At 40.4% G+C, this 23,963-nt stretch overlaps 1 protein-coding gene across 3 annotated transcripts in view; it reads left to right on the top strand.

Annotated features, from left to right (window-relative positions):
• The window catches only part of LOC126236074 (neprilysin-2-like), a 213,838-nt gene that overhangs the window by 151,733 nt on the left and 38,142 nt on the right, over nucleotides 1–23,963 (top strand). For all 3 annotated transcript variants that reach the window (XM_049945133.1, XM_049945132.1, XM_049945134.1), the window contains exons 11-12: nucleotides 19,008–19,173; nucleotides 23,512–23,630. In XM_049945133.1, coding sequence (XP_049801090.1) covers nucleotides 19,008–19,173; nucleotides 23,512–23,630 — 285 coding nt within the window. The remainder of the gene's footprint in view (nucleotides 1–19,007; nucleotides 19,174–23,511; nucleotides 23,631–23,963) is intronic.

Here is a 23,963-nt window from a genome sequence, read left to right as displayed (position 1 = left end):
GCAATAGGAGTAATCCACTAAATTTATTGATGCAATAATTTACCAACAGCCGTATGTATTGTAGAAATTTATTTTATGAACCTGTTATGTGCTACCCGTTTCGCCATTACATTGATGCCATCTTCAGGCCCCTGTACAACGAGTGGAACAAATGTACTATTCTAAAAGTATAGAAATACGTTAACAATTGACAGGTATCATGTTAACTATATAAGTGGCTCAAAAGAACATATTGTATATAATTAAAAGTACATGTGATATTAGGGCAAATATGTTACTGCCACTGTCATGTTAATAGTTTTCACTGTTTTACTCGAATATAGCATAATAGATGAACATATGTATACGCTATTATTCGTAAATCCGTACCACACAATTGTAATAGGCCATGCAACACAACAATCAAATGTACTGCATTCAATCATATGCCCACCGGAAGAATATTTTTTAAATAATTAACTGATATAAATAAATAATAAAATAAAATACAATAAAGTGTGACATAACCATGTCAGGATACATAAGTTACATATGTGTAGCGTAGGTCGTGTTGTGTGGTACGATAAATAGCTGCCGTAATATTAACGATAAGCATAAAAAAGTTTGTCTTAAAACCCAATTGCATTCACGAATTAAACCAATACAATCGTACTATAAAAATCAGACAACTGGTCCCGTGGGCACTACATTAGAACCCCTATGTAAGACCCCCTCGCACTATACTGATTGGATTAATGCAATGACAGTAGCTGCCTCATATAGTCATAGTGACAATGAAGATTCTCGATCTCTGTATATCAAAAAATGTCTACCTCCCTACATATAAGTCCTATACAATTATGTAGCTTTATTCCAAGTGGAATCGAACGAATAAAAAGGAGAAAAAGAAAAATATAGAAGGCCACCTATAAGTCCGAAGATAAACCTCTAAATGAAAGGTATACCATCCCTGATTAAGGATACCGCCTATAACCATGTCAAACCACTCTCAAGGTTGCATTAAGGCCGAGTGTAGGATCTTAAGTACATCATCCAGTGTCATATTCTGTCTAATGACCTTAGTGTGTTGGGAACTGTCTGCATGGGTCTAAATGTCACAGTACCTAAAACCTTTTCAAAATATTTGACTAGCTAAAATCAAACAATAACGAATTTATACCCATCAGCTAAATGTCAAGGAAATGCAATGTTACATCAAGTAAAAATTGGTTAATTGGCAATTCAAGAGTGCAACGACAGATAAACAGTACAATAATCCAAAGGGGTTAGAAAATTATGTTGAACACATTTGCAAGTTATGAAAGTGGACAACCTCCACAGGAGAGGAAAAAATGTATTGACCCAAATGTGACATATTGGCAAATATCAAAATAGCATCCAAGTATAGTACGCAAAATTCCAAAGTACAATATTAGAGACCTTCTGATCATCAGTATTCAAGTATTGTAGGTATCTCATTTGAAGATGCATGGCAACATTGACCTAACAATATCTATGAGAGTATAATTTTGCTGGTATACCACTGATGACCTGGACCAACAAGTTAAAAATATAAGTCACTGCCTTTTTATGCATAATGATATCATTAAATCTTGACAGGGTTACACCTATAGCGCTGTGTTGTAAACTGTATCATCCATCCTAAGTACCAGCTAACCACATACTCACTGTGGTAGACGCCCCCTTATAACTTAAGTGTAGTAAGTTTATACGAACAACTAACAGGAAAATGTTATCAGAAGTAAGTCTAAGACATCTCCGACGTTACCATATAGGTGTAAAGACTCACTGGGCTCAAATGTATCAGAGGCCAATTCTACGGGGACACAGTGGTTAGATTAAGTTCAAATAATAAAAATCTGATGCGAACCAAGCACAAATACTCAACATATACGAGTCAAAACTAAAGATATAAAATATATGAGCTTCCGATAACAACCCCGTAACATAGGTGTCGATGACTACCTACACCTTAGTGTAAACTACTAAGTATTGTCCATCCTATCACTTATATCTACATCAGGCGTTGCCGTGATATTAAAAGTTAATACACACATCTACTGCGATCCATATAGGAAGAGGTTGACAGACGAAATGCAAATATTGCGTCACCTTGCTGCCCAATATGCCAGAGAGGTGTCGGAAGTATTTGGGCACAGTAAACATTATGAAAAACCTTTATGAAGAATCACAATTTTTTTTGTATTGGGTGAGATATTTATACACTAGAATCTAATTCTCACGCTATCTATAACCTTTCAAGCACTTCTCTAATATATTACTACAATATTATGCATAATCGAGAAGGATCATAATTTGGGTGTTATAGAGTAAAATATATCACTCATCATACGTCATAGTAATAAAATCGCTATACACGGAAGGAGCCATACAACTGGACCCGTGAATCAAATCTAAAATACAAATCAGTGGGTTAAATGATGGAATTTCAAGAAGACATCAACACACTACGTTTTATGCCCGATATACCGTTATGCAACAGCTCATGGTGCGCAGGCGACACAGACTGGGGCGGTTTGCAAACATCGACGTGTGGTCAAAGATGAAACCATAGAGTCAAAGGTTATAGGAAGCGTTGCTGGTAAGAATCGATAATAGTACATTCGTTTCTAGTGGAACTCTAGTGAGAACGACCCATTACAAATCAAGCTATGGGGAGGCTAACGTGTCCAGGGACTATTAATGTTCTTGAAATCAGAGTAGTAGGTCGTGAAAAATTTTGTACTACGTTAGTAAAGTAAATGAATTTTTCGGGAAGAATGGCATTTATAAGATGAATCACGACCCCACTAAATATTTTGCCAAAGAGATCAAACGTAATGTACAAGAGTCTTTCGTTTTATTTGATGATAGAACGTCCAAAACCTTTAAAATCATGAACCCCCATGCCCCAACACTAAGAGGACGACCTAAAATAAATAAAGAGAATGTTCCTATTAGACCTATTGTTAGCTATATTGGTACCACTGCCTATAGGTTATGTGCTAAACTAAATGAAATCTTGGTCACTAATTATAGTTTAGAGAAATGCTTCTCTGCGAAGAACACATATTATTTAGTAGACAGAAGCAAAGACATAAAAATTCCCGAAGGTTATAAATGGGTATGCCTGGACGTTACTAATTTGTACACCAATGTACCTATTACAGAAACTGTTAACATTGTCAAGAAGAATTTCCTCAAGTCTAAACGAATGTCAGTAAGAGAAATTGAAGAGTTCATCCAGTAGCTCAAGTTGGTTCTCTCTTACAATTACTTTCAATTCTAGAGTGAGATCTTCCAACAACAAGACGGGTTAGCCATGGGACGTTGCTTATCAGGGACACTATCTAATATCTTTTTGAACCACATTGAAATTTTGGCCTTTACACAACGCCCAGAGCTAAATGACTTAATCCTTTACTACTTTCGATACGTAGACGACACCATCATATCATGCAAAGAAAGGAATAATAGGTTAGCTAAACTGTTAAGTAATTTCAATAACCTCCATTATAAAATAGTGTTCACATATGAGCAACAAAGTAGGACAGAACTGATCGTCTAGATATAACTGTAAAAAATATGAATGGCAGGCATTGTTTCGACATTTTTAGAAAAACTACAACTTCTGATGCTATTATATCAATCGGTTCTATGCATTTCAATAGATACAAAACCTCTTTCTTTGACAGCGTGGTTAGCCGAATGACTAAAATTCCGTTAGAAAATGCTGAAATCGAAAAAGAAAAGAGCATGCTAAAATATATAGCGGTAAAAATGGATACAAACGTGAGATTATTGATAACATTTATAGTAAAATTCTCAAAAAGAAGTCCAATTTAGTGCACGAAATTACTCTTTCCCGGAATTAAAGCAATTAGGTCCTATCTCTTACAGAGTCGCGCAAACGTTCCGTAAAATCAATATAGAATTAGGCTTTAACAGTAAAAACACGTTAGCATACACACTCACACATTCTCTAGAAAACACGACCCCCTTCTGATATCTGGAGCTAACGTAAGTGAGATGGGACCCCTCCACGCCCGCACCAACGTGGTGACCAGACCAAAAGTTCTAATGTCACCTCCGTCAACATGTTAGTTATCTAGTAAGTGGATCACAGGATGCTGGGCTGTGATGTTATCCGTACGTCTGGGTAAGACTACGCACTAACACGGTCCATCAGGTGATAGTGGACGAAACGCCAATGAGGGTAGCATTTTGAAGAGCAGAGGGAAAAAAGTGCCAAGGCTCGTGCCGTGGGAAAAAAACCTGCTGCCACAGTTGAGAAATACGTCTTTTTATGTTGTGGTGGGTGGTTGGAGTCGTACCTTATTACTGAATCTGAGTGTATTGGCTTAAGATAAATTGAAAATTTCAACTTATTTTCTTCTCTTCTTACTGTTAAGTCCAAGATGTTAGTTTTCCTTTCGTACTTCTTCGCTGAAGTGTGTTTAATACTGAGATGCTGCGGAATAAAAGTTATGCGCAGGGGATGCAGATCCTCCTCCTTAACTTTTATTACTATAAAGGTATCTTGTATGTTCTGAAGCACCTCTCTCTCTATATATTATTGAAGAATACGTCCGCTAATAATCCAGAGAGGCAATAGATTGCCAAATCATGCGTCGGCTGGTTCACTTTCTAATCAGATTCAAAGTAATTAAAACTTAGGCTGAATTCCAATAGTTCCATAAATTCTATTATTCACACTAATTCTATTAGTTTTCTATTAATTATTCTATTAATTCTATTAGTTCACACTAATTCTATTACTTCACTCACACCCATGCTGCCATTGCATTTTAAATTTTCTTCTCATTACTTTAAAAGTTACATCTATTGGCACATTAGTCTATCGATTTACTACGACAAATGATGCTAGTAGTACGCCTTCATTGATCATCATAACTTTAGTTTCACTCGCAAAAGATCACTGCTTTATGAGTTATAGTTAATTGGAAATATGAATGACCTCGATAGTTTCTTTTATACAAAATCTATTTAACTGTTACATTTGAGCCACTCTTATATCAATAACAATACGCATACTTTTGCTCTTTTTGTGGAGTTTTATTAGGACACTGACTGGTGGTAGTTGGGGATTCAACCTAATTAGCCTTGGTTTCTTATGTGGAAGTAACAAAAACAGTGCCCTGTCAATTTTTTCTTAAGGGTGGCTTGAAATGATTTGCTTGGGTCTCTATCAATAATTACGTCTTTCGCTACAGCAAAATGTAGTACTTTTGTACTGTCACCGTGTTCAGTAGCTACGACCCAAGTACTACATTTCATCGCTTATTGTTATTCTTATGTTTTAAGTTACAATTATGGGTTGCTACAAGTTTACCATTCCTCCGTATTTAATTACAGTGTCTTTTTTTGGGTGACTAATATCTCTGCTTCTGCAACGCATGTCATTTTCATTTGTCTACACACCGTTTTTTTCTCAGCTATCAAATTAGCTACATTACTTTCTGACCAACCTATTAATTTTATTACTATGTCTCTTATAAAACTTGTCATGCAGTGAAAATATTTTCACTACTTGACGAGTTATACAAGAATATTTTCGCACGGTTTTGTGCTGATTGACACTGCTGGCAAGCACTTTTACTTTGAATAAACATTCTATTTTTTTCAAACCGTCAGTGTCATTTACGAAAGACGCCGGCATTTCGGGAGCTTGTATGTGTGGCTGGCAAAATCTTCTCTGCAGTGTGACGGCCGAAAAACAGGTGTCAAATTCTAAAACATTGAATTCCTTCTGTATGGGTTCCAACATCTTCAATTACGTGATGCCGTTATTCCCTTGTGCATCACCACATCTTCTCCAGTTTCCGATTCATTGTGCTTTCACAACGAACGGAAGTTTGAAATTTCGTGATATTCGCAGGAGAGCAGTGTACTTACAAGGACACATTTGACCTTTGAATATTGGGTGGTCTGCTTAGAGGAGGGGGCGCACGTGAAATTACGTTGAGTTGAAGCAGTCACCGCTTGGTGGCACGGCAGTTCTCCGCCACCACAGCAAGAAAGCCTCTGTTGGGCGGTGGTGCAGCTGGCTGCCATCTTATTCTGCTAGTTTAGTCTCAGGCACCGACATCAAGAAATTTCGATCTCTGAACGGCTTCCATCCTCTCCTCCCTCGCATCTTTGCTGTTGTTTTGGTCTTCAGTCCTGAGACTGGTTTGATGCAGCCCTCCATCCTGTGCAAGCTTCTTCATCTCGCAGTACCTACTGCAACCTACATCCTTCTGAATATGCTTAGTGTATTCCTCTCTTGGTCTCCCTTTACGGTTTTTACCCTCCACGCTGGCCTCCAATACTAAATTGGTGATCCCTTGATGCCTCAAAACATGTCCTACCAACCGATCCCTTCTTCTAGTTGTGCTACCAACTTCTTCTCAATCCTATTCAATACCTCCTCATTAGTTATGTGATCTATCTATCTAATCTTCAGCACTCTTCTGTAGCACCACATTTCGAAAGCTTCAATTCTCTTCTTGTCCAAACTATTTATCGTCCATGTTTCACTTCCATACATGGCTACGCTCCATACAAACACTTTCAGAAACGACTTCCTGACACTATCTATGCTTGACGTTAACAAATTTCTCTTCAGAGACGCTATCGTTGCCATTGCCGGTCTACACTTTATATCCTCGCTACTTCGACCATCATCAGTTATTTTGCTCCCCAAATAGCAAAACTTCGTCAATACTTTAAGTACCATTTCGTAATCTAATTCCCTCAGCATCACCCGACTTAATTCGACTACATTCCATTAGCCTCGTTTTGCTTTTGTTGATGTTCATCTTATATCCTCCTTTCAAGACACTATCCATTTCGTTCAACCGTTCTTCCAAGTCCTTTGCTGTCTCTGACAGAATTACAATCTCATCGGCGAAGCTCAAAGCTTTTATTTCTTCTCCATGGATTTTAATACCTGCTCCGAAATTTTCTTTTGTTTCCTTCGCTGCTTGCTCAATATACAGATTGAATAACATCGGGGAGAGGCTACAGCCCTGTCTCACTCTCTTCCCAGCCACCGCTTCCCTTTCATGCCCCTCGACTCTTATAACTGCCATCCGGTTTCTGTACAAATTGTAAATAGCCTTTCACTTCTTGTATTTCACCCCTGACACCTTCAGAATTTGAAAGAGAGTGTGCGAGTCGACGTTGTCTAAAGCTTTCAGTCTACAAATGCTAGAAACGTAGGTTTGCCTTTCCTTAATCTAGCTTCTAAGATAAGTCGTAGGGTCAGTATTGCCTCACGTGTTCCAATATTTCTACGGAATCCAAACTGATCTTCTCCGAGGTCGGCTTCCACTAGCTTTTCCATTCGCGTTAGTATTTTGTAGCCGTGACTTATTAAACTGTTAGTTCGCCTCGCATCTTATGCCCTCCAAACCTTGGACGCTTCCCCTTCCCCACCCCTTCCCTCCCTTGTTCGCCAATGATAGCCCAGTATTTTACTGGCAATAAAAAAATAAAACTAACCCGTATGTACCCAATACCCACTACCTAGTCAGCAGTTACACAATTTCATCAGCAGAAAACACACACACACACATACACACAGACCACCCAGAAACAACATAATGAAACAGCCAATCATAACCTACGTTTTACCAACTGCCAATAATTATACACTCCAAATGTGACCATACCTTTCTCTGTAACCTTCTTGGGGATAGGTAAAGTTCAGTATGTAAGCCCAATTGGCTATTAGGCACAATGGACCCTGATACTGAATGCCGCAATACTATTACCACATCCTAGTTTGTTTATATTAACGTTCTGTAACAACAAAAACACATGTTGCTAAAGTAATATGCTAAGCAAGCCAGAAGTTCCCCTAAGCACAAATGAGGCAATTTTAGATGCGAAGAAAGGAATCAGTCACGTTATACACTAGGACCTTGTAGGATATGTTACTAACTGGACAGCAGAGCAATCATGGAACCTTGGGTGGCTTATTGGCGTTATTGCAGTAATTTACACATTAATGAACATTTGGAGTCAACAGTAGTACCAATTTCGTATAGACACAGGACAAAACGAATCCTCAAAATATTTATCACAGTGTTCCAGGATGAGAATTTCACTCTGCAGCGGAGTGTGCGCTGATATGAAACTTCCTGGCAGATTAAAACCGTGTGCCCAACCGAGACTCGAACTCGGGACCTTTGCCTTTCGCGGGTAAGTGCTCTACCAACTGAGCTACCGAAGCACGACTCACGCCAGGTACTCACAGCTGTACTTCTGCCAGTACCTGGTCTCCTACCTTCCAAACTTTACAGAAGCTCTCCTGCGAACCTTGCAGAACTAGCACTCCTGAAAGAAAGGATATTGCGGAGACATGGCTTAGCCACAGCCTGAGGGATGTTTCCAGAATGAGAATTTCACTCTGCAGCGGAGTGTGCGCTGATATGAAACTTCCTGGCGGATTAAAACTGTGTGCCCGACCGAGACTCGAACTCGGTACCTATGCCTTTCGCGGGCAAGTGCTCTACCAACTGAGCTACCGAAGCACGACTCATGCCCGGTACTCACAGCTTTACTTCTGCCAGTACCTTCCAAACTTTACAGAAGCTCTCCTGCGAACCTTGCAGAACTAGCACTCCTGAAACAAAGGAGAGCTTCTGTAAAGTTTGGAAGGTAGGAGACCAGGTACTGGCAGAAGTAAAGCTGTGAGTACCGGGCGTGAGTCGTGCTTCGTTAGCTCAGTTGGTAGAGCACTTGCCCGCGAAAGGCAAAGGTCCCGAGTTCGAGTCTCGGTCGGGTACACAGTTTTAATCTGCCAGGAAGTTTCATATCACAGTGTTATTTCCACAGCTAAATTGTAAAAATTATTTATCAAAATACACATGACTTGCTTATTGGCACTGTTGATTTAACTTACACATTAAGCTGCCATTACATCGCCAATATCGATCCTTGTACCCCCACATGCTGTAAGTCACAATGAACCCTCAAATTAAGTATTTCCGCATCTTAGTTGTTGTATTATGGTTCTGTACCAGTACGTACACACATGGCTCCCTTATCAGCACCACTGTTGTAACATAGATGTTAAACTCTCCTTAGTTCACTCTTGGCACAATACTGAATGGACTTTCAATTTAAATATGAAAATGTATTGTCCACATCTAAGCTGCAATTATTACTTTTCTATATCAGTACAAAACAACTGTAGCTTATCTATTAGCACTATTGATGTAACTTACACGCTAAGTTCACCTGAAAAATTAATACAAAAATTTTAATATTATTAAAAATGACTTACAGAGTTCGTCTCATACTTTGACTCACTCCAGTGTTGGAGAAATTGGCACATTTGGAGATTGCATCATCTATTCCTTCAATGTGGCAGTCTCGACTTGTCTGGGAAAGCGCAGATTCATTTGAGTGCACGCAGCGTAATAAGACAGCCTTCGAGGTTTCATCAGCTATTCTTTGCATGCGCAAGTGTAGACTTGTGTGAGAAATAACACTTCATCTGTATCAGCCCAATGGAAAACGACACACTTGGAGATTGGATCAGTGCACATGCACAGATATCAGCATGTCTTTTGTTCACAACCACATTCCTCTTTCCTTGATAGTCTTCTTGCACACAGAAGTCATGGGTTGAAATTACCTAATCATAGATCTCATTTGGTAATAATCCCTGCAAGACCTTACATTGAATATAAGAGTTATCTTCATAAAATTGCTACCGTATACTGGCAGCTCATTATGGACAATTTACCACGTAGATAACTGTTAAAGACATCACACACTTCCCTCCTTAATATTACTGACACACAGTTTTCTAATTAATTTTGGCAGGCCACTAGTACACAGCTGCCTCCTCCACCATCTGCCATCAACTTCAGACATAGGGTGCCCATAATGTGAGTATCCCTATTCATTTTCCAGATATGCTACAACAAAATAAAGAGTAGGTAATACTGTTCAACATGTCTACCTTCATTCGCAACACACTGTTCCCATCGTCTTGTGGTTGCGTGGAATACGCGCTGTAACATTTGAGGGGTTATTAGCAAGCGTGCATCTCGTATTCGCCGTTTCAGTTTATTCAAATGTGGCAACCTGGTAGCATAAACTCAGCTCTTGATGAAACCCACGCAAAAAAGTTCACGGGAGTGAGATCCAGGGAGCGAGGAGCCCACATGCGACCTGCAGCTCTTGCCATCTACCTGTTAGGAAAGGACTCGTTCAGGTAGTGCCAAACAATGTTTGCATAGTGGGGTGGTGCTCCATCTTGTTGATACATGACAGAGGCAAGGATGCCATCCTGTTGCAACTGTGGCTCCAAGAACAACTGCAACATGTCCAAGTAGGTTGCTTCCAGCAAACATAAACGGCCTATAGATCTTATTTTTCATGAGACCAAGCCACACATCCCTTTGCCACTCAGTGAATTCAGGGGGTTGCTCCTCTGCCCAGATCTGGCAACTGTGCCTGTTGACGACGCCGCAGACATGAAATGTTGCCTCGTCGCTGAACATAACATTATTCATCAGGTCCTCCTCAGCTACAGCCTTCAACAGATGATGACACATGGCTACTTGTGCCGCATCGTCTTCATCCTCTAGCTGGTGAAGCACATAGATATGATATGCCTTCTTTTTAAGGGTGCATTTTTCCCACTGTGGATTTCGGCATGGATAGCTCACAACTCAGCCGGCAGGTAGATGCCGTTCGACTTCTTTCGATAGCTTCCCTCACACGCTGTACAGATTGTGGGCTGACCTCTCATCAGCTACAGATCCTATACGCCGGAATTTGTTAACGAGCTTCCGAGTGGCAAGTCTTGTAGGGGCATCCTTTCGATACTTTCTCTCAAACAGCCTCTGGACCTCAGCATTGGTTTCGCCACGTAAACGATGTTCCAGAATTGTGATTATTTCGGCAACTGTTAACATTGTGCTGTCTCTTCAAGGTACCTGGAACAGATATAACCCACATGAACATTTTCCACAAAATGGGTACTTACTTTATGGGCACCCTTTACAAGCTGCTCACTTGTCTTTAATATGAGAAGTAAGACAAGTGCAAGTTTGAAGGTGTCATCGAGTTCTCAGTCTTCTGGCACCTCGCCAGCTAAGCACACAGACTTACGTTAGCATAGTACCACTGATATCACTTGGATGTGGCGAGGAGTGTGAGGCGGGTTGGGCGGTGGAGCAAATGCATGTGATGTCAGGCAGACTATGCTAAGACGTGTAGGTATGCTCATCCAGACAACTGTTGGATGAGTTGAGACCTTTTCTAAATTTAAGAGACATAATGGGAGGTGACCTTGTTACGTAACTGGTGATTTGTGCTGAGATTTGTACATATGTTTGGTCGTCGAAGTGTTCGATAATTCGAGACTTGCTGATGCACTGAACACTACACATGTCTTATTTGTCCTATTAAAAAGGTGTGGGCTGATACAGGGAAGCAGCCTACTCACGCCATATAGAATTCATATGCTTTCCATTGTGTGCCAGCCTATTCCGCTGTAACTAGCTATGACGTCACGAATGTTGCACAATGCCTTAAAAATAACATAAACAATCTGAAAAGTTAATAGCATGTCAGGAATGATGCTAAAATGATAATGTGTTAAGTTTCAGTTTAGTAACTTTTTCGAAATTTGGACGTTTTATCTAAAAATCATCGGCGCAACAGGAAGGAGCTAGAAACTTCAAAATTTATATTTGGATTCCTTTTTCATTGTAATTTAATGGGCACTGCATAATGGATCTCATAAAGTGATAGTTTGGTTGAAATTCATGATTTTATGTTTTTGTGTCCTAAAAGTTCGGAAGCAAGATAGATTAAGTAAGTGATTAGATAAAGCTAGGATGTTTAGATTTAGGTAGAATGGAGATACGCTATAATAACAAAGATTTGAGAAGTTTCCAAAAGGTAGCTATAAAACTATAGCTGTAGCATCTCTCCAAATGGCAAGTTCAGAGCCCATCTATTGCGTGCAGTGCGACTAAAATAATTCTCTCGCCAAAAGTATTTAACCGAGCCACATTACAAATTTATTCTAGATACTTAACTGAGTGCTGATCGCACAATTAAATCGAGAGCTTCATTGGCCTTCAGCGAATTAAGCAATTAATTATTTATTAACTTGAAGTGGTGTTTTGTTAGCCCAGCGGCTAGTCAGGAAGGCAAATTTTGTCGGCTGCGCCTTCAGCGGTCCGCACCGTGGCTATATAAAAAAGAGCATGCGAGTTAAAGGCCCCAGTTCTCTTCTAGATTCATATCAGAACGCACTCCGTGTCGCAAGCCGCGTCGCGTTGGTACAGTTGACAGGAACAGCCTTGGAGGCCCTATTACGTAACTCAGTATGCACTTAACAATGAGTTCGCTTTGGGATAAAGAGTTAATAACGGAACGAATCCAGTGATTTAATCTCTGTTTGCGCATGTCATATTTTCACGTGTCGCTGCAGGGCAAATTTTCTGCCATTACTAGCGTGGCGTTTGATGGGTATTAACATCAAATTTTGCCGAGCATTCACTTTGAACATTTACATCGATAACGATTATTGAACAAGTTCGTTATCTAGGGACAATAGGATCCGTGCAATAGACTCTGAACAGCTCCGATAGTGCAATAGCTGATATGGGTAATCATTTGTCTGAAATTTTACGCTTTATCGTTTTCACAATACAGTGAAAATTATTATAGTAAACTGCATTTTCTATAAATCCCAGACATCATCCTAAATCCTCAGAGTAATGAACTTCAATAATCAACAACTTTTATTCTCCATCAGTGTGGGCACAGTGAACTCTAATCACAGGCATCACGTTTTTGCTAATCACTTTCTGGTTGCCAACATTGTAGTTGAGAGCCTGTGCTGAGATCGGTAACAAATAGAAATAATGCAATTAATTTTCCACCCGGCGCCCCACACTGTACGTGTATCAGGTAGCTGTCAGGGAGGAGGGTGGGAGGCAACTGTGTGCTTGTGGACTGCCAGGAATAGTTAGGAAGGAGGACAGTCTGTAATATTGATGAAGCAAATGTGCAGTGTATTTGACATTTATATTTATTAATTTCCTGTGTAGTAAGTTCCCTAAAATTAACTGCCTGGGATACTGCAGCAAAATTAGGTACACAGTTTTAGTTGCTTTATATGGTTGTAATGCAAGAATTTGCTGGAATTTTTAATAAAAATGAGATATGTGATTACCTAGCATCACATTTAGTCTTCTGTGTCCAACAAGACTACCAAGGAAAAAGCAATGTCTTTGTGAACAATGCAATTGCTGGTGTCTCTGCATGTGCATTGATGCAATCTCCAAGAGTGTCATATTTCACGGAGGCGACATAAATGCATGTGCAACCTCTCTGAAAAGTCGAGACTTGTATTTTCAAGGAATTACATGATGCAGTCTTCAAGCGTGTCAAATTTCGACAAGATCCGGGTAAGTCGAATTGCCAAACCACCTATGCACATTAGTTGCAATTATATCAGAAGTATTTGATATTGTTTATAAAGTGTGTGAGTAGCAGTGCCATATTTAATTTTAGGGTCCTTTGTATCTTTCACCAAGGTGAGTAGGAAGACCGAACTATCGTGGAAATCAAGTGCAGCTTAACTTGTAAGTTAAACCAATAGTGTCAATAAGCGAGTCACGTGAATTATGATGAATAATGCAGAGAGTATAGATGTGAGTATAGCATTATTATATTTCATTTAGTGGTCACTTGAGCCTTCGGTGAGGTGTGGAACAAAGACCGAACAGTTACCGATGCAAAGTGTAAATTAACCCCTATGTTACAACTGTAGTGCCAATAAGTGAGCCAAATGTATCTGAACTGACATAGAACAATAATGAAGAAAGTATATACTAGAGAATATTTAATTTTTGGTTTCCCTGTGCCTATCACCAAAGGGTGAACAAAGATCAAACTGCTGACAACGCCATGTGATTTAACGAGCATGGCGCTCTCATTTAATTATATGGCCGAAAGAGAAAGCCTACAGGAATTGTGAAACGAACCCTGTCGTCCAGGACTGCATGCCACAAAGGGCGCAGATTCACCACGAGACGGGGAAACTCACAGGCGTCTATTGCCTGTTGAGGTATAAGCATTGTAGTGTGCGAGTGAGACAGACGAGAACCTACGTCATAGGCAAATCCAGTAGACGGCGCTTGTGGCCGAGGAGACGTAGAAGCGTTAAATACGGCGGATCTAAGATCGGCCATAAAGTGAAACATTTATGAAAACTATTTAATTCTATAGTAATGCAGGGAATCAAGCTACAGCAACTTTAATCTGACATCCTCCATAAATTTTCGTGGTGATTCCAATAAAACTTAAATATTGATCATTTCTATAATAGTTTAGGATTTACTGTTAAAGTGAAATTAACAGGTTTTGTAACAAAGACCTGAGTGCTAAAATCTGAACGCTTTGGTTGATCTTAATGATCGACATTTCATATAGAAGTGCATCATTAAAATGACAAACGTTGTAAATATCAACTGTATAATTTATTTGTTTAAAAGATATAGCAAATTTAAATTAAAAGTACTTACAGTTAAGCATCAGCTCATCATTTCCTCTACACGAAACACATTGAACGATGAGAGTATGACATCTTATTGAATCATTAGGGAATAGAATATTTGTTGTGAAGTTTAGTGCATAATAGTTACTTTAGTTCTTTATTTATTTATCAGAAAGCACATTAGTCCAAGGCTACTGGCCGTGACATTCAAAGTTAAGAAGCAAATTGTATTGATTTTATGTAAAAGAATTTAACAATGAATATTATTGTTACATTATTTAGAACGTGAAAGTGGTCAAGCTTTGATTATTTAAATAGGTTAAAATGTAAAATGACGTACAATACGCTGTAGCCAATCAGATGGACGGCTTCAGGAAAGGGAACTGCCCTAGTCAGTTGAGCGAGGATATTCGGCGCGCGGGGAAACGCGGCCGGAGAAGGGCAGAGGGAGTGATGGTGCAGACGCGAAAGCGAGCTTTTCAACTGGAGACATCAAAGGGTACAGTTCGGATTGAGACGCGAAAGCGGACAGTCGGTCTTTAGGCAGCTAGGAAGTGAAACGACTTAGAAAATTTCGCGCTATGTGGTATCGCGGGACTTTCGAGTGGTGAGCAGCCGCGCACCTGGTGTCTAACTTTTCGCGTAGATAACTTGTTTTTCACGATGAGATTGCGAGTGATCGAACTGTGTCAAATGGATATGCGCTCGAGTGTAACAGTGACTCTAAATACAACCACTTTCGCTATTAGTTTGCTTTCTGAATAAACATTATTCTAACCAAATCGCAACTGTGTGGCCTACATCATTTATGGGTCGTTAATTTGGTTCCCCATATTATTATTACTGTTATTATATGTTAACTTTGTATTTCGCAAACTTGCCATCAGCCCGACAATTTAAAAAAAAAGGATCACAAGTGTCTAATTTGGGGCGTGTAATGCGACACGTGCGGTTCAACCCCTAGACGAGTTTGAGCCAAGACATTTCGACGAAGAGGAACCGCATGTGAACCCGAACATCTTTCGGATGTCAGCTCGCAGCCAGGTGCAGCATAATGTGCAAGTGAGATCAGTAGCGACAGTAAGCGAGACTTTAATTTTGGCAGAGAGCACAGACAATTTAAATCAGGAAGTAACACTGTGAATTTTAATTTGAGGATCGATTATGCCTTGCACAGTCGAATGAGGTAAGAACTATTGTTGATGCCAAGTTCCCCTTGAAATGTAAGTTGAAACAGTGGTAGGAACAAGCAAACAACGTGGGTATATTAGCCATTCAGTAAATTCAAAATGTTTCTAGTGTAGAACATGATGCACTGTCTTCTTCACCCCTAGAAAGGTTCTTGGTTAGGTGAAGAAAGCCTCATTTAAGCCAAATACTGATTTGCCTGCTAGAAATTTATTTTAGTTACATGTGTTTTCTCCTTTTATATAACAATAATACAGACAATTTGGTCACAGAAATAGCCTAGTGGCACTTAATTTGAGCTGTCAATTTGTGGCACATACACTGTCAGCTCCTGATATTAGAATATTATTTGAGGTATGAACGTTAATTTATGTGTTTGCTACAGTTAGTTGAGTCTGCAGTGTCTGCTTAGCAAATTATTTTAGTTACATTTATTTTGTACTGTTGTAGAACGATAATGCAGACAACATAGAGGTGGACATATGTTGTTCTAGATGTTGTTGTCGTTGTTGTCTTCAGTCTAAAGACTAGTTTCATGCAGCTCTTCAACCTAGTTAGTCCTCTACAAGAGTCTTCCTCTCTGCATAGTTAACACAGTCTTAATACAAGTGAACTTGTTTACTGTATTCAAGCTTTTGTCTCCCTCTGCAATTTTTACTTCCCACACTTTCTTCGATTACATATTTACGGTTCCTTGATGCTTCGGGATGTGTCCCTTCTTTTAGGCAAACAGTGCCATCAGTTTCTTTTCTCCCCAACTGCATTCAGTACCTCCTCATGTGTTAGTCCTCTAGAGCATCACATGTCAGACTTTCTACTCTCTTCTTGTCTGAACTCACTGTGGTCCACATTTTACTTCCATACTATGCTCCACTCCAAACAAATACCTTCAGGAAGGGTTTCTTAACTCTTAAATTTATATTACGTGATACCAAATTCCTGACGTCTTAGGTCAACTGTTACAAGTAGCTTCTTGTCAGTTGCAATGCACACAATCAAATGCTTAGTCCTGTCCACATTCGACAGCAGCTGTAGTATCCAGTACAGCTTAGATACATTATCTTCTACTAATGGGCTGCTTAGCACATAGCTTAAGAAATTCCTGGCAATGAAAATATCCAGATAAATGGTTCTCACTAGTTGGCAACCACTGTCTGATGTAAGGGCGACAGGAACCTCCTCTGCGTGACGTCGTCCTCTATTAGCTATACGTGCTTCACAGTCTAAAGTGGACTGAAGAGATGCAGTTCAAGAACAGTCTTCTGAGCGTCTACTATTGCCGATATTAACAGCTCATATTCCTGTTCTACTTCATTTCAAATACGGATTAGCTGTATATGTTGTTCGTTATCATTGATCCAAATTACCGCTCCCTGCTATTTTCGTACTCTGCTATGTATCGGCTCAACTGCTTCTTCCCTGGGTAATAATCTCTTCATTTTCCGCTGTATAACTTACTATTCGATGAAAGTAGCTTTAACTGTCGTTGCGAGCTCCTTCCAGAGCCTGAGTAACTGATTTTTCTTTCTAGCACAAATATCTTCGCCTTCACTTAGGTTTTATCGTTTTCGTCTATCGTAACAAACAAGATTTTAAAGATTTCACACACAAAATTAAATATTCCTCGCTGCTCGATGTGTTGTTTATGTAGTGCTTATTGATAAATGAGACCTTGTGCTTTTTCAGTCTTTCTCATGCGTCAGTGTAACGCGCCTCCTGTACTTCGACATTATGTTGCAATCAGCAGGGGAGTAAAACCGACGCTGCAGTACGAAGCCGATACACAGAATTAGATAAACTGCAACTGTCTGTTGGCATGGGCTGTAACACGCTTTTGAATTTTGTCTTCTCTTGTGATTTCTAGGGTACTTTTGTCAGCCTCCCACACCCTCAAATGGTCAGTCGACAAAAGCGCATTCTTTATGTCCACCATTGGTTCAACACAAGGGTCCAGAACTTGAAAATACCTTTTAGCACACTCTAAGCGTTGCCAACGAACTCTCAGGAACGTGTGTTGCCAAAGGGGTGGTACTTTATGACCACCACAAAAAATTTAAAATTACAAATATCCTTAATTATTTTTATTCACAACATAGTTTTAAAGAGGTACTGATGTGTAAGTTAAGCCTTAAGCTGAAAACATTGAATATGACATTGACTGCGAAAAGTCACACCTACTATTGAGACTTACATTTATGGCTTAAGTTTAGCTGAAAAATTTAAAATATTTAAGGAATCTGCAAAAGAATTAACGATAAAAATATTATTTAAATTTTTTCAAATATGAAGTACCTTACTAGATTACAATATTTTCAAAACGTGAGCACAAATACTATCGCCACCCCCTCCTCTTTCACTGACCACAAATTCCTGCATCTTTCCAGTTTGCTGTTCTAACCTCCTCTGCTCGAGGTCTAATGATGTGCTATTGAACTCTGGGTTTCAAAATATCGCACTAGACCTCCAGTACTGAGGAACTTCTTAATGAAAGTTTTTTATCCTTACTGCTGAGCTAACCAGGTGACAAGTCCGGTCAATGGACAGAGAAAGTCTGACCAGTACACTGCAGGTGAGTGTTTTGTGTGGAAAGGCTATGGGACTGGTGTTACTTACGTAAGCTGGACACACGATGCTCCACGTCTGCCCACTATTTAATAAAGTCCCATAACCGTCAGGTCCAAAGTGTTAATTTATTATGTGTTCACATGAACATGGAGCACCAGTCTCTTAGACAAGTTTACTTAGAACTTTTCACTCGAGAGATTGGTGAATTGGGGAATAACATTTCCAATCCTCTGTCTGGGCATTACGGTAGCCCTGGATACAGTAGGAAAAATTGGTATTGGATACGCTTATAAATTCCCAGTCTTTCTGTAGTCAGAACCCTACCATCTTTCATTCGTGAACTTTGCCATTTTTAGATGTGGCCGTACAGTTTTCACATCCCATACACACGGAGATTCCTAGAGAGCTGCCTGGGACTGACTCTGTAACCATCATGGTTTCCCTATACACTCTAGAAAACTTTCTGATTAAGTAATTTGGTGAATTCTAAGACTGTGTCATAAACGTGCCATAGACCATGCGGAATGCTACCAGAATGAACTTTCACTAACAATGTTCCTCTCAGGCCCTACACTGAGGTTTCCGTGTAGGATTTCCAGAAAGTGGGCAGTCCCATTTTCTTCCTTCGACCAGTGTGCACACCTCTCTCATTGTGAGATAGTATTTTCTTAGTGCCTCGCCGTATGTTTTGTCCACGAATGTACCTTTGTAGTTGGAGATCAACCCGACCTTGTACCTGGAGAGCATGCTCAACGTGACCAAGTTTCTGACCAACTACTCCTTCAGCCAGCTGCGGCAGCCCATCAACAAGACCGAGTGGATCATCCACAAGACGACGGACGTCAACGCCGCGTACGACCCCGTCGAGAACTCCATAGGTGAGTGAGGTGCTTCAATTGCCGACAGAACTAAAGGAGTGGTGCCAAAATCTGACGATTCTAGCTCTAAGCCGGAGTTCAGAATTAGATCGCATCTAACTTTTAGTTTACATCTTTCGTTACCTACTGAAGTTGGTGACATGAAGAATGGTAATAAAATGCTTTACGAGCCACACTGATTTATTTTGAATACGTCTGGTGCTTGCAATACAACAGCTTACAGAGCGTCAGGAAAAGCATACTTACTACAATAAGACAAAGTACCGTTCACTGGAACATGTTTCTGGAGCTGACGGTATGCTTCTGATGAGAACAGTGACGTAATTGCGAAAGTTAGTTTTCTGATGATGGGCCTGACACTGAAATGAAACAGTTTAAAAAAGCGGAAGGTAGCGTTATTAACCAACAATTATTAACGACCAAAGAGCTCACGAAATACGGTACGATTAAAATAACATCACTTTATCCAAAGTGTTGACATACATTTAATTTGTTAGAACATTTACAGTATCATACCGACGTAAGGTGTGAGTGTACAAATATTACTACTGCAATATGTAATGTTTCCAAACCAAAGATTTGTAACCATTCCCTCTATAGAAACTCCTTTTGAAACTCTTTTTGTGCCCTGTGCTCTAGTCAGGCAGATTCGTATTATCACAACCAACTTTCATGTACTGCATTGCTGTAGACCACAATATTACTTCCTTTCCCTGCTGAGTCAGCTTTTGTTACTCATTTTCAATGTGAGATAAACGTCAACTTTCATTCTCATTTTTCCTCAATGATTCCCAACAAATCATCTTCACTCCCACATCACTGTTCAACTTACTTTGCTGAATTTTGATGTTTGATGTCTCATGGTGGGCTTCAGCTTTTATGGTTTTTTGTTCTGTGTTCTCCACTTTGGATTCACGAAATTGGTAATGTACAAGGTATGTCATAATTAATGGCGTAATCGCACACAACTGAAAGTAAGTGATACTAGAAGCAGAAAAGTCTGATTAATCATAGGTCTCCAAACGAAACGTTTGCGACATACTTGAGTATACGGCTAGCAGCCACTACTGATGTGATTCTGTGTGAACGCCCTGTGCTGGGCCGTAGTGTGGACCTTATTTACATTATCGAGACGTTGAGTTGTAATCAGAAAGGACACGAAAACACACTTGAATCAGAGCGCCACTCACGACTGGTGTGATACACGAGTTTTGGGCGTAACTTCATCACTACAGTAACGAGGAATACGCAGATATGCACAACTGGTCATTAAAATTGCTACACCAAGTAGAAATGCAGATGATAAACGGGTATTCATTGGACAAATATATTATACTAGAACTGACATGTGATTACATTTTTACGCAATTTGGGTGCATAGACCCTGGGAAATCAGTACCCAGAGCAACCACCTCTGGCCGTAATAACGGCCTTGATACGCCTGGGCATTGAGTCAAATAGAGCTTGGATGGCGCGTACCGTTACAGCTGCTCATGCAGCTTCAACACGATACCACAGTTCATCAAGAGTTGTGACTGGCGTATTGTGACGAACCAGTTGCTCGGCCACCATTGACCAGACGTTTTCAATTGGTGAGCTGGAGAATGTGCTGGCCAGGGCCGCAGTCGAACATTTTCTGTATCCAGAAAGGCCTGTACAGGACCTGCAACATGCGTCCGTGCATTATCCTGCTGAAATGTAGGATTTTGCAGGGATCGAATGAAGGGTAGAATGGTTCAAATGGTTCAAATGGCTCTGAGCACTATGGGACTCAACTGCTGAGGTCATTAGTCCCCTAGAACTTAGAACTAGTTAAACCTAACTAACCTAAGGACATCACAAACATCCATGCCCGAGGCAGGATTCGAACCTGCGACCGTAGTGGTCTTGCGGTTCCAGACTGCAGCGCCTTTAACCGCATGGCCACTTTGGCCGGCTGAATGAAGGGTAGAGCCACGGGTCGTAACACATCTGAAATGTAACGTCCACTGTTCAAAGTGCCGTCAATGCGAACAAGAGGTGACCCAGACGTGTAACCAATGGCACCCCATACCATCACGCCGGGTAATACGCCAGTATGACGATGACGAATACACGCTTCACCGCGATGTCGGCAAACACGGATGCGACCATCATGATGCTGTAAACAGAACCTGGATTCATCCGAAAAATGACGTTTTGCCATTCTTGCACACAGGTTCGTCGTTGAGTACACCATCGCAGGCGCTCCTGTCTGTGATGCAGCGTCAAGGGTAACCGCAGCCGTGGTCTCCGAGCTGACAGTCCATGCTGCTGCAAACGTCGTCGAACTGTTCGTGCAGATGGTTGTACTCTTGCAAACGTCCCCACCTGCTGACTCAGGGATGGAGACGTGGCTGCACGATCCGTTACAGCCATGCGGATAAGATGCCTGTCATCTCGACTGCCAGTGATACGAGGCCGTTGGGATCCAACACGGCGTTCCGTATTACCCTCCTGAACCCACCGATTTCATTTTCTGCTAACAGTCATTGGATCTCGACCAACGCGAGCAGCAATGTCGCTATATGATAAACGGTAATCGCGATAGGTTACAATCCGACATTTATCAAAGTCGGAAACGTGATGGTACGCATTTCTCCTCCTTAAACGAGGCATCACAACAACGTTTCAGCAGGCAACGCCGGTCAACTGCTTGTTGTGTATGAGAAATCGGTTGGAAACTTTCCTGATGTCAGCACGTTGTAGGTGTCGCCACCGGCGCCAACCTTGTGTGAATGCTCTGAAAAGCTAATCATTTGCATATCACAGCATCTTAGTCCTGTCGGTTAAATTTCGCGTCTGTAGCACGTCATCTTCGTGGTGTAGCAATTTTAATGGTCAGCAGTGTACAACTGGCGCATATTAGGGCTAAGGGCAATGCGCGGGAAATAGAAGTTAAGGAAATGGAGGCCGAAGAACAAGCTAGCTTAAGATCTGTAAGATTCACTATAGACGATATATTTTTTTTGCAACAAACACTTGAAAAGAAACATATTCGGAATTAGCCTCTTCAATTAGTATCTGTAGACCTAGTAAACGTTACATTTATGCAGTTTGTCGAAGGTTTTAAAATCATCTAGTATTAATCATCCCGTAATGAAAGCAATTCAAAACGTATATGAAAATTCTACAGTAAGAATAAAATTATAAAACTTTCTCTGACCTGTATTTAATGTTACAAAGGGGTCACATCGGGAATGCAACCTGTCACAGACACTTTATGAAATATGTAGAGAGAAAGCGTTGGAAAATTGGAAGAGGAATCGTAAGAACATGGGATTCACAATAAATGGTAGTAGCATATATACACAACTGTTTGCTGACGACCAGCTAATTTTGGGATAAGATGAGGAAGGTTTTGAATATATCACCACGAAATTAAAAGAAGTGTTTAAAAATAGGACATTCAGGTCAACATGAATCAAACAAACTACATGGTAGTAAAAGGCACAATTCAAGAATTGACACTGGAAGAAGGAAGAGGGCAAGTATTTATACTGGAAAATGCAAACATATAAGAGTAACAATCACGTCAGGTAGTAGACTAGAATAAATGCTGAAAATTTTACTATTATAACATTAAATGGTATTTTATGCGATCAACAGATCAGAAATGGAGTAAAAGAAAAACAACTTCAATAGAATTATTAAAAGCCTTATGACGTATGAATCAGAAGTACGGACAGTTTAAACACAATTACTGAAAAAATTGGTGGCAACTGAAACGAACTTTTGGAGGCAGTCTGCAGGGATATCCAAGTAGAAAATCGTACGAAATGATGTCATCAGCAAGGTAATGGATGCCTTATGGTCCATTACTGTGGAAGGAAAACAACCCATATATTATGGACATACGAAAATAGATGTTAAAAAAAGGAGATTCCCACGACGAATCATCATACTGGAATCACCAGCGAGGCCCATAGATACAAGGAATCCAAACTTTTAAGTAGAAGGAGTACTGAAGAACTGCATCTGATACCCCTTCCTGGCCACATCTTCAACCACACTTCTTCCTCCATTTCATTCGCGTCATTGCAGGTTATCATACCACGTCTGCCACTCAAGCCAGTCCCTCGATCAATCTATTTGTCTCCCGGTCTCCCCCAGCAGATACCAACATGCATGTCTTCATCGCTTGCTGAGCAATAATCAGTTTTCGAATGATTTTCACCTAAAAAGCCTGCGATCTACTTCCATGAGCAACATCTGGGCTTGGGAATTAAGTCTTAGTGATTAATTACCAGTTGCTAGTGTACGAGACTTTGCAGAGACCAGCAGTGTGTGTAATGACGAGAGTATGTGTGGGTTCCACAGTGATTCCAGCGGGTATCCTCCAGGGTGTCTTCTTCAGCGCTGACCGTCCCAAGTACATGAACTACGGCGCCATCGGCATCCTAATTGGCGACAGGATCACAGCCGGCTTCATCGGAGAGGTAACTACTTCCTAAATTCCTTTAATACTAGGTGCTTACAACAAGCGTTGCTTCAATGTTTTGAAACGTAAAATAGTGCAGTTGACAAAACATACAGAACATTGATGGGAGTACAGACTACAGAGTGCACACACTTATGGAACTCACTACACATATCCTACACTAGCACCACGGTCAAATGAACTAACAACACTAAAACAGGAGACGAGAAGAGCGAGACGGCTATATCAACGATCCGTAACAGGTAGAGACAGGCAAGTAAGACTAGAGGCGTATAAGCTCGCAAAGGACCGATACAAACAGAAACAATTTAAGACACGGAGGCAACATTAG

Source organism: Schistocerca nitens, chromosome 2 (assembly GCF_023898315.1).
Source record: "Schistocerca nitens isolate TAMUIC-IGC-003100 chromosome 2, iqSchNite1.1, whole genome shotgun sequence".
NCBI classification, from domain to species: Eukaryota; Metazoa; Arthropoda; class Insecta; order Orthoptera; family Acrididae; genus Schistocerca; species Schistocerca nitens.
The sequence above is the reverse complement of the archived record's forward strand: the minus strand, read 5'-3'. Positions and strand labels throughout refer to the sequence as shown.